The sequence below is a fragment of the Emys orbicularis genome, chromosome 1 (assembly GCF_028017835.1).
Source record: "Emys orbicularis isolate rEmyOrb1 chromosome 1, rEmyOrb1.hap1, whole genome shotgun sequence".
In the NCBI taxonomy this organism is placed as follows: domain Eukaryota; kingdom Metazoa; phylum Chordata; order Testudines; family Emydidae; genus Emys; species Emys orbicularis.
This window is the reverse complement of record NC_088683.1, coordinates 93669322-93681732: the sequence shown is the minus strand read 5'-3', so window position 1 is coordinate 93681732 and position 12411 is coordinate 93669322. Positions and strand designations below refer to the sequence as shown.

The window sequence follows — 12411 nt, the reverse complement described above, 5'->3', positions numbered from 1 at the left end:
TAGAAACTTGAAAGCAAGTCTTGGGAGGAGATTGCCTGCCTGATCCAGTCTTGTCTCTGGATTTTCTCAGTTATTATATATAGGGAGGCATAGAGATGCATAGCATTTTACAAAAATATAAGAAAAGTCTCTTCCCCAAGGAGTTTACAATCTAAATAAGAGCTCATAATCTAGAAGGCTCTTGTAGCCAGAAATGCTAGCGTGTCAGACTTTCCAAGTGCCCGTTGAACTCATCACCAGAAGGTTGGTTTGTTTTCTTATCAAACCTCTGTTTCTGGAACACTTACTGCTGTCAGGTCTAGGAGGCTGAGTTGTCCTCTAAAGCAGAAGGTATATTTATCTCCATTTCCCTTCCACCTTTCTTCACAGGCCAGTGGTAAAATCTTTGAAGGAAACTGGGCGGGTAGAGCCAGAGCTGTTTGAAGCAGTCACCATCTACTTCAGCGACATTGTCGGCTTCACCACGCTATGCCAATACAGCACCCCCATGGAAGTGGTGGACATGCTCAATGACATCTATAAGAACTTTGACCACATTCTTGACCATCACGATGTTTACAAGGTGAACAGAGCCTCACTTACACTTAAATAATAATCAGGGTACATAAAACATCACAGACAGAGTAATTGGGAATAGAATTTGGTAACAAAGGCTCAAAACCAGTATGCTAAGTAAAGACAAATGAGAGGTACAGGCCAAGATTACGTCTCTCTAATGTGCTTCACATAGCTCTCTGTAAATGGTTTTTGATACCAAGTGGTCACAGATTCATTACCTAGAATGCTGTGTACTGAGCACTTCACTACCAGAAAGATGTCATCTAATTGGAAGGAATTTGGCAACCCTTCACTTTCAAAGAAGAAATCAACAAGATGACTCTAAGAGGCCTTTTCCATCTGCAATTTATATGTATCTTCCAGTAACTGGAAATTGTAACTGTTAATTGTGTTTCCACAGGTGGAGACCATTGGTGATGCGTACATGGTAGTGAGTGGATTACCAAAGAGAAACGGCAACCGCCACGCAGTGGACATCTCTATGATGGCACTGGATATCCTTAGTTTCATGGGGTCCTTTGAATTACGACATCTTCCAGGCCTGCCTGTTTGGATTCGCATAGGGATTCACTCTGGTATGGGGTCATGGCATCTGAACATGAATGACATAGCTATTCTATCTAGATCAAAAAGTAAACAGTGATTAAAAGTGCTCATGCTTCATTGTTCATAAATTGATTCTCTGTGAGGACTGTGGTATAGCATGACACACAACTGGCCAGAAGCACTGTCAGTCGCCTTCTTCGAAAGCATCAGGTATAAAAGACCATTGTTGGAGGAAGGGCAGTGGACTTAAATAGACAATTGGCTTGCTCCCATACCATTTAACAACCCCATCTCTGTCTAGGTTGGTAGCTGAGCAAACCAACCTCTGTAGTTCCTTATGAGATTGAGTTGGTGACATTATACCCAGCTGAGTCCTTAGAGATCTTTGCTCCCCTATTGAAAAGCAGGCCTACATTAAATGCTTTTGAGGCAAATGTTCTCACCAGGCCCACTTGAGAATCAATTTTTGAATTACTTTATTAGAGAGGCATTGTGGATAATCCAAAGAACCCAAGTACTTGGGGAAACTTTATCTTTTTATTTTTGCTTGTTTCAGTACTCTGTTGTTTATGTCCATCACCAGAGAAGGAATATAACAATTCAGTTATTTGGGAAGGCCCTAAAGACATCACCAGAAACTTCTCCATAATTAAGTTAATTCTTTCCATCCCCTGCTTCCAGAGCTGACACTTAGGAATTATGCTAATACTTCTGCATTTTTGTCTGTACAGAAATATATTCAAATAGTATGAATAGTCTTTTAATATATTTAATACATTTAATATATTTTACAAGCTGAACAGAGACAGGCCTGGTCTACACTTGGATGTGAGACCTCCAGACACTGTACAAAGTGATGTAGATAGTGCTTTCAGTCAGTGATGACCCCAATGCCCCTGCTCTGCTACTAGAAGTGCCATCTTCCAGATGAGACCACTCACCCACCCCAGGACACTAACAGATAACTCCCATAGTTCTGTTGGCATCACGCTAATTCCTAAGTTTCAGTTTCTTTCAGGCATGTCTGAGGCCTCAAGGGCTTCTCTGAATCCCCATGGAATAACAGCCTCTCTGTCTTCCTCTTTCCCTGCCCTGTCCTCTGCTTTCAGGTCCATGTGCTGCTGGTGTGGTTGGGATTAAGATGCCTCGTTATTGTTTATTTGGAGACACGGTTAACACAGCTTCAAGGATGGAATCCACAGGTTTACGTAAGAATTGAAGCTCACCTCTCTGTGTAATCTGGCAGTAGGCTAGTTGTGTGCTCAAATCTAGAGTTCCTTCTCCAGCCAAGAACAACTTTATCATCAAAGCGTAGACGTTTAAAGATAGAAGATCAAATTGTCCATTCCTCCACTCCACCCTGGAAAATGCAGGCCTATTCCTAGTTCTTGCTTCCTAGCTGATGAAGGGGGTAGGTGCCTGGTTGGCTCAGTTCCTGTGGAACTGGTGATTTTAATGCTGCTGAGATTTAATTTAATTGTATTTATTATATAATTGATTATGTTTGGGCGCCTGGTGACTTGGATAGGCATCGTTATTATATTAAATATAAATAAATAAATATCCCACAGTCTAATAGTTTTGCAACTAGGAATGTTTCCTGAGAGCCAGCCTAAATTTTCTTCCCTTTGCTCAGTTTTTTCCCATTGCTTCCCCTTCTTGATATTTACCCCTCCCCCACAAATACTGTTATCACTTCTATCCTGAGGCATTGGTTGGTCCAGCTATAATTATTTAGTTGTTTTAGTCTTTCCTCATATATAATGCTATGTGATGGAGTAGTTATTTTTGGGTTCAACAATATATGGGTAGCTTTAATGTCATTTCCTCACAGAATGAGTCCTAAGACATCAATGACAATTAGATACACCTCTGCCATAGCACAGGTTTTCACAGAAAATGAACATGTTCATGCATTGTTTCCGAATCAAACATTTGTTGCTTGTTTGTTTATGTTTAGCTTTACGAATTCATGTAAGTGGGTCTACTATCACCATCCTGAAGAGGACAGACTGCCATTTCCAGTATAAAGTGAGAGGAAAGACTTACCTGAAGGTAACATATACCATGCCTACAAACACACAGGAATGAAACTTATCTAAAGGTATCATATACCTGAAATGTTCACCTATCTTAGACAAACAGCAGGAGAGAAAGAGAGACGTATCTGTTGGTAATACAGCCACAGGGTGATGGAGACACCACTCTAGAGTTAATATAGCCATTGAAAAAGCATTTGAAGCACAAGTCAAGGCAACACAGATGTCCGGGAAGTACTGTAGGTGAAACATATCATTGGTAATAAAAATTTGGAGAGGAGGCAGTGATGAATGGGCCTGGTGGGAGAGGCCTATTAATTTGCTCACCTTTGCTTTGTTACATTCATTTGTTTCAGTTTATAAAATTTGATAGATGCCCATCCTATGCTCTGGGTGCCTATTACATACAGTAAGCAAAGACAATACAACAATCATATAATACAGTATAACATAAAATATATAAATCATATATTGTGCCTATCTAATCCCTAAATTGTGCTTCTTTCTTCTCTGACAAATTAGGGCAAAGGAACTGAGATTACCTACTGGCTGACGGGGGTGAAGGACCAGCAGTATAATCTCCCAACACCTCCTTCTGTGTAAGATGTTCTTTATTTGTGGGAAGGGAGAGAGAAGCTCTCAGGCCTTGCACTTCAGCCTTCACCAAAAGTGCTGAAGTGCACTTCTCCCCTCAGAATTTTTAACTTACTATACTTTTTGGTATTCCTTGGGCTCATGTCAAGGACATAGGCGCCAACTTTCTCCGGCGCCGGTGGGTGCCCACGCCCCTCCTCCCCCGGCCCTGCCCCGACTCCACCCTTTCCCCGCCCCTGGCCCCACCCCCTTTCCAACCCCATCCCCAAAGTCCCCGCCCTAACTCCGCCCCCTCCCTGCCACTATTGGATCCCTTCCCCAAATCCCCGCCCCGGCCCCGCCTCTTCTCCCAGCTCGCTGCATTCCCCCTCCTCCCCCCTCCCTCCCTGCCCAGCGAATCAGCTGTTTCACAGCGCAAGTGCTGGGAGGGAGGGGGGAGAAGCAGGACACGGCAGCGCGCTCCGGGGAGGAGGCGGAGGTAAGCTGGAGCAGGGGGGGCGGGGAGCTGCCGGTGGGTGCTGAGCACCCACCAATTTTTTTCTGTGGGTGCTCCAGCCCCGGAGCACCCAGAGTGCTCCGGGGCTGTGTATGTGCATATGAACACATGCAAATATACATAGCTGTGATGGGGCAAGGCCAGATGGCTATAGGAAAGTAGTGAGAAACAGGTATGTTAGCCCCAGGCTAAACAAATCCCTGTTACCATGGTAACCAAATGGCAGTTGCTCCAGGTTTATCAAGACACCTGGGGCCAATTAAGATCCTTCCAGAAAGCAGTGGAGACAGCTAGGTTGATTGGGACACCTGAAGCCAATCAGGGGCTGGCTGAAACTAGTTAAAAACCTCCCAGTTAGTCAGGTGGGTGTGCATGTCAGGAGCTGTGGGAGGAATTTGCGCTGTTGGAGAGACTGAGCAGTACACCCCATATCAGGCACAAGGAAGGAGGCCCTGAGGTAAGGGTGAAGTGGGGGCTGCTGTGGGGGAGTAGCCCAGGGAATTGTACGTGTCCTGTTTCTAAAAGGTCAGCTACCATAGCTGATACTATTAGGGTCCCTGGGCTGGAGCCCGGAGTAGAGGGTGGGCCTGGGCTCCCCCTTTTGCCCCCCCCCTTGATTAATCACTGAGACTGGGAGACAACAGATCCTGTGCAAGGGAGGATAGCTTCTCCTCACCTCCCTCGCTGGCTTATGATGAAAATGGCTCAGTAGGCTGTGACCCTTGCCTCTAGAGAGAGAAGGGCTACGTGGAGGGTCACAGTGAGGCTCTGAGGCTAGTAAAATCCGCCAGGAAACGCGGGACCCCCGGAGACAAGGACAGAGCTTTGTATGTGTATATGAACACATGCAAGTATACATAATAGCATTAGTTCTGGGATTGCTAATAGGCTTACATACTTTACTGGATCAGGGCCTTGGATGGGAGACATTCAAGGAAAACGCACCAGAAAAGGGTGTTGATTTAGTAGGTGCAGGTTCAGATTGGGGGAGGGGGGGAAAGAGTGGTGGTACTCTCCCAAACTTTACCCCCGTCCGAGCTCCAATCACTTTTAACACTAAAATGAGATGCCAGTCACAATAGAATGTGCAGATTTCATTATGTAATTTCCCTTCTTTTTTTCTTGTATGATTTGATCAATAGTGAAACAGTTAATAACATTAACATTAAACTGTCATCACCAACCTTCAGACTCTATACCAAAATGAGATGAACGAGAGCAGTTCACACCTCTTAGTTACCATTTTAGGTTGTCTGCAGACTCAGGCACCTCTTTGTTTATATTGGGTTCTCATTTTGAAGATTAACTTCACAAGCATAAGATCTAGAACAGTGGTCCCCAACCTTTTTCGTCTGGCGGATGCCAGACGACGAGCCACAGAGGACCGTGGCGGCGGACGAGCATCCGCCGAAATGCCGCCTACAAGTGGCAACGTCAATAGGCGTCGCCGCCGAGAAGCAGTGTCATCCAGAGGCGTCGCCGCTGATTTTCGGCATTTCGGCGGCGACGCCTCTGGATGACGCTGCTTCTCGGCGGCATTTCGGCAGATGCTCATCCGCTGGCCAGTATGCGGGTGCACTTAGACGCTCCGGCGGGCGCCATGGCGCCCGCGGGCACCGTGTTGGGGACCCCTGGTCTAGAGACTTAATTTTTAAAAACTTCTAAACAAAACTTCAGTTTCTGGAGCATAAGAGAGGAGTTACCAGGAAAAAATACTAGGTTGATGTCCTGGTTTAATCAGACCCAAGTAGGTAACAGTCTTCCTTTTGAATTAACACTGAGTCAGTTTCCAAAGTAAAGGGGTGTGGTGACAATGAAGTGCTGCCTTTCAGAAGTGACATAAAACTGAGTTCCTGACAACTTGTGGTAATTTAAGATGTTCTTTGCTCAATACAAAGGGCATTAGTTCCAGTGACATGATCAAATTCAAGTCTGGCTGATTACATTTTTCCAAATAGTTTCAGTGAGATATGGAGTTCTTCTTCACTTCCTCTCCTAACCCGTTGCTGTGTTCTATTTACGCAGCTGTTGTGATCCACCTCAGAAGTGACTGGGTTTCAATACAGATTGAAGTAATTCCTTTACATACTGTATATGGTAGTTTGTAAAACACATTGGGAACTTTTGGGGTGAAAGGCACTAAATAAATGTAAGATACTATTTATTATTTTTATTGCAAAAGTTTTGAGAATTAAGTCATGTCCCATTGCACAAAGTTCAACACTCCTCCGATTCATTCATATCTACCTGAAGCAGAAGAGACTGCCCTTCTCTCAGGGTAAGAGGTGATTTTTGTCAAGATCTTTCTAGACCAGAGAGCATCCCGTTTTCTGGATAGTTTAAAATCCCACGCACTCTTGAGAGACTTGTTGTACAAACATTCATCTCTGGGCTTAGGAAGTGATATTCCTGGCCTACTTTCTTCAGTACATTTCTTTTCTAACTAGGCACTTTTTTTAACCTAAAGAAATTTTAAAAAGAGCAACAGAGAGTATTGTCTTTAGGGTTTTGGCACTCCCTCTGAAGGTGTGTTTGAAGGTATCCCTCAGACCCTACCCACTGCTATCTGTGATGTTTATGTCTTCACTCTGATATGGCACCAGTCTTATATATATATATGGGAATTTTTTAATTGTTCTGCATGGGACATACCTGTGAAAATCATACATGTCCAATGAATTTCTGGCAGAGTGGCAATTCTAAGAATACTGCCACTATTTTGAGAGACACCTGCAGCTGAATATTACAGATATTTGGAACTGGGTCTGGTCATAGAGTCAGAGCCATAGTCCATTTCAACTGGGTTTGTGAATCCAGTTCAGGTTTTTCTTCTCTTCATTCCAAGTGACTTCACGGACTCTACAGGTGGGAGATTGTGATTCTAAAGCAAACTTCCTTGGCAGAGACAGTAACCCATATTGTCAGGAACTGTCACAAGTAGATCCTGAACTGGATTTCTATGTCCACTTGGAATTGATTCTGCTCACAATCTATCTCATTAGTATATTGAGGGCTTCTGGAAAGATGGCAGAATAGAATTGTCTAAAAATGGCTTGTGAACTGAGGATCCTAGTTACCTGTACTGCATGAGTCACTGAAATCTTTCCTCTCCTGCTATTTCCAGGGAGAATCAGCAGCGGTTGCAAGATGACTTAGCAGGGATGATAACAGAGTCTCTGGAGAAAAGGCAATCTGAAGGGGTCCTGGTGCGTGAGCCTTCCCGGGTGGCCAGCTACCGAAAAGGCACCCTAGAGTACCTGCAGTTGGCCACCACAGAAAACTCCAGCACCCATCTGTAAAACTAGATGTCTAGTGTGACATAAAAACCATGTACAGGCTATGGAAGATACTACATGGAGGCTGGAGACTTGCATTCTCAGGGAGAGCTGGGGGGAAAACAAGACTGTTATCTCTTTGGGAAATGTCTCTACCACTTGGCTTTTTAATCAGTGAATCAGACCCTTTGCTGTGGTGCCAAAATGTAGTTGCCTCTATGCTTGCTGCATCTTCCCAATCACGTGATTGCTTCACCCAGGCACATCCACCCTGATTTGGGGAAAGAGAAAATATTGTCTAATATTTTTTAAATGTGATCAGCTGTTCAGTGACCCATTTCCCAAAGTCTTCTCTGTAGAGTCTTAATTTATCGTGATTTTAAACTTAGTGTTTAACTTGTTGTTATACTAAACAGAGATTCTCCCTTAGCTCAAGTGGCAACGGACTATGTTTTTGGAGATAAATATTATGGGTTCCATCCTCGATGCCTTTCATGTACAGGTTAGCACAGACCCCATATTTGCAGCCACCAATGTATTACATTTACAGTCCCTGAATACAGTTTTTATTAGACATTTCCTCTCCTGCATGGTTGGGGTCATTAATTCCTGCATAAGTCCTTTGATTTAAATAGTTACACCACAGATGAATCAGTTGGCATGTGTTATTGTGTGTCTCCTGTCCACATATTCCAGTCCTGTGCATTTCCTTTCCACATATATCATGGCAAATTCATATTCATTTACCCTCACTTAAAAATATGTACTCTGTTTCTAATCTGAATTTATTTAGCTTCAACTTCCAACCATTGGATCTTGTTATGTCTTTGTCAGCTAGATCAAAGTGCCCTCTACTATCAGAAATCTTCTCCCCTTCTGCTATTTCAATCCCAAATTGCTCCTGCTTGTTTTAAAAACAAACTGCAAGGCATTGCATTCCAAATGGCTTAGTAAGACATACTTCTGCCCCCAACTGGAGAAGATTTTGGTTGCACCTTTCACTTGCTCATTTGAAGTCATCTCACCAAATACAACCTACAGCTGTCTTTGATCAGAGTATCAGAGGGGTAGCCGTGTTAGTCTGGATCTGTAAAAGCAGCAAAGAGTCCTGTGGCACCTTATAGACTAACAGACGTATTGGAGCATGAGCTTTCATGGGTGAATACCCACCCACATGCATCCGACGAAGTGGGTATTCACCCACGAAAGCTCATGCTCCAATACGTCTGTTAGTCTATAAGGTGCCACAGGACTCTTTGCTGCTTTGATCAGAGTGAGAGCCTTGTGTTTTGGTTAATGAGTATCTACATTTCCTCTTACTGAGTTTGTACATCTGCACTTCCTGTTCATAACAGCAATGCTTGTCTGTATTCCCTTTCCGTTTGTGCATGTGCCTGCAATCCCGCTGGCCATGTGCATCTCTGCATACATTCTGTGTTATGGCATATCTTCATGGATTGAAGATAGTCTGTGGTGGTGGTATGTAGCTCTATAGGTAATTGATTCCAAACATATCTCAGCACAACTAACGTTAGAACACAGTGGCTTCTTAAACATAATACCTTGCTATGGGTTTGATTAAAGTAAATGAGGAACAAATGAATATCCTGTACCCAAGACAGCACTACAGGACCTTCACTTGGAGATGCTAGAAAATATAGGGAAATCAAAGGAAAGACTAAAATTTGAAATGTTTTCCTTGTTAATAGAACTGCAATAACCTCTTGTGTGACCATCTGAGAGGAATGCAGAGAGAGGTGTTGAAAGGAAAGAGCAGCTAGACTCAGAGGGTCCTTTATCACCCTGACAATAGTTCCAACCATGTTTTAAAACTTTTCTGCTATGACAATCAGTTGTAAATCACATATTGGAGCTAAATAGAGAAATATATTTAACTCATTTAAATATTCTTTCCTTGCCAGTAATGTCAAATGGAGAGAGCATGTGATAAAAGTGAATTTTTCATTTTATGAAGCATGTTTCATAAATGAAAAATCATGAAATATTTGTTTTCAGGCAAACCTAACACTTATGCATTCAGCCTTAGACATTAGAACTCATTTTATTGAAGGAGGAATAGTTAGCCACCGCACTGGGGTTTATCCTCACCTCTTTTTAAGAAGTACCCTGGGACCTTTACTTTTCAACTAGAATAGCAACAAGGACAAAACAGTTTTGCACAAGGATGGTATATTTAGTAGTGCTGCATCCCTGCTACAGCTACAGCACTGCAATATGAGCTTTGGGCATGAGCCAAAGCCTTGGCGTGTGACTTGAACGAGAGATCATCTGATATGAAAGAGCTACCGCACAAACTACAGTGACAGCCTTTAAAAGAGTCCTGGTAAGAATGGCAATACTGGTTCAGACCAATGGTCCATCTAGTGGCCAGTGCCAGATGCTTCAGACGGAGTGAACAGAACAGGGCAATTTATGACGTGATCCATCTCCTGACATTCCAGTGCCAGCTTCTAGCAGTTAGAGGTCTACGGACTCCCAGAGTATGGGGTTGCATCCCTGACCATTTTGACTAATAGCCATTGATGGACCTATCCTCCATGAACTTCTCTCTTTTAAAAACCCAGTTATACTTTAGACTGTCACAACATCCCCTGGCAACGAGTTCCACAAGTTGACTTTAAACCTGCTGCCTCTTAATTTCATGGGGTGACCTCTGGTTTGTGTGTTATGCAAAGGAGTAAATAACACTTCCTTATTCACATTCTCCACACCGTTTATGATTTTATAGACCTCTATCATATGCCCTTCAGTCATCTCTTTTCTAAGGTGAACATTCCCAGTCTTTTTAATCTCTCTTCACATGGAAACTGTTCCATACCCCTGATAATTTATGTTGCCCTTCTCTGTACTTTTTCCACTTCTAATACATCTTTTTTTTTAAATGGGGGCAATCAGAACTGCATGCAGTATTCAAGGTGTGGGCATACCATGCATCAACAGCTGCTTTAGAACATCAGGAGGAATACCCAAAATAGGACAAGAAATTGACATGACCTACAAGTAATCTGGATTGCAGGGGGCAAAGGAGGAATGATGATGCTTTATCATCTCGCCTTGTGAGACATGAGCTTGTTGGACATATTTTTTCAGCAACATAAGGAACTGGTCTTTCTTTGATGCAAAATGTGTGGTCTCACGGGGCATGGCCTCATTCTTGTAATAAATACATTGTTTTATTGCGTGCTTTTCTGACAAACAGCCACTTTGTGATTCTTGAACATACTGGAAGCTATTGGTTAAAATGGCACCAGTTGGAACTAGGCGCTATGGGCCATTGGATGAAGCAGCAAGTCAGAGGCATAACAGCATGACCCCCCACAACATACAGGAAATTGCTGCTATGATGAACCTGCCTCTGGCAGGAAGAGCAAGGATTTAGGAGTGGAAGACAAGCATCCATAGGGGAAGCTGAAGAGAGGCCAGCCCTGATCCCAGCAGTGGGAAGAATGGTATAGAGAAGGGGTTCTCAACCTTTTTCTTCCTGAGGCCCCTCAAATGCTATAAAAATTCCTTGGCCCGCCTGTGCCACAACTGTTTTTCTGCATATCCAGTAGCTTAAAAGCCAGGGCCGGCATTAGGGGATAGCAAGAAGGACAACTGCCTGGAGCCCCATACCACAGGGGGCCCTGTGAAGCTTTGTTGCTCAGACTGTGGCGTCAGCCCTACACCACGGGGCTCAGGCTTTGGCTTTATGCCCTGGGCTCCAGCGATTCCAATGCCAGTCCTGCTCTCTGGTTTATTTTGATGGACCCCCTGAAACCTGCTCATGGCCCCCCAAAGGGGCACCAGACCCCAGATGGTGAACCACTGGTATAGAATAGACAACAGGGCATGGGGGGGAAGCGGGGGAGACAGGTGATCTTGGTTCATTTCCCAGGTCAGAGGCTTCCCCTGTGACCTTGGGCAAGTAGATTCACCCTGTACCCAGCTCCCACTTGTACAATGGGAGTAGTTCCGCCCCCCGTGAGGTTAAGTCCCTTGCTGAGTGTCAGGTCTGAGGAACACACAAGCACCTAGGTAGAGAGACATGAATGTGGGCAGGGGCTGGTGGGTGGCGCAGCCCTGGGGCTGTTGCTGTGCTGATGGGCTTGTTTGGGTGGGCTTTATGGGGCACGAGGGGAGTGAGCCAGGGGGGCGGCAACGCCTGCCCAGCCCCGGTGTTTGGCGGGAAATGCTGGTGACGTGGGCTCAGGAGCGTCCAGGTGCCGCTGCCGCCCAAGCCCTCTAGTGACTTGTCTAAATAGAACATGGATTTTTTATGAATTGGTTCACTATTCAATATGGGTTGAAGTAGTTTGATAAATTTCACTCCACAATTTGGGTGCTGTTTATAGGGAGTATTCAATTGATTACTCTGTATTCTAAATTAGCAATTTAAGATCTCTGATTAGCTATGTCACTTAAATCAACTGGCATTGTTTTTGTTCCCTTTTTTGGGTGACATAACTGTTTTTGACTAACTTTTGTACAAACAAAACTTAACTGGTATGCAGGGGCTGCGGAAAGCCATTTAAAGTGTGTGTGGGCCTCTTATGCATTTCCCCTGTCCCCCAAGAGCCTGATTCCCCTGGCCCATGAACCCCTATGCCCAGCCCCTCCAAATTTGAGTGAGTGGCCTTGAGACCTGGTGCATGGGGTTGTAGTACCACTTAGGTTTGGCCTGGCCAAAAAAATGGTGAGGCTGTGGCCCTCGTGCCCCTGGCTCCGCAGCTTATGCTTGTATGTATGTTTGTGAAAATCATGCATGGAAGATTCAAAATGCAGTATATAATTCACATAGGGTTTGAATGTCCCCCCCCCCCTCACACCTTCCCACCATTTGCACATATCAAGTAACTAGTTTCAGATAATGGCAAGTGTGGTGAGATGAGATATTTTTCTT

At 44.2% G+C, this 12411-nt stretch overlaps 1 protein-coding gene across 1 annotated transcript in view; it reads left to right on the top strand.

Moving 5' to 3' along the window:
- Positions 1–7532, top strand: part of LOC135885826 (guanylyl cyclase C-like) — a 65039-nt gene extending 57507 nt beyond the window's left edge. Inside the window, exons 22-27 of the mRNA XM_065413732.1 lie at positions 370–562; positions 959–1133; positions 2214–2312; positions 3065–3159; positions 3666–3742; positions 7358–7532. Of these exons, the coding sequence (XP_065269804.1) occupies positions 370–562; positions 959–1133; positions 2214–2312; positions 3065–3159; positions 3666–3742; positions 7358–7532 (814 nt within the window). The remainder of the gene's footprint in view (positions 1–369; positions 563–958; positions 1134–2213; positions 2313–3064; positions 3160–3665; positions 3743–7357) is intronic.
- The last annotated feature ends 4879 nt before the right edge of the window (positions 7533–12411 follow it).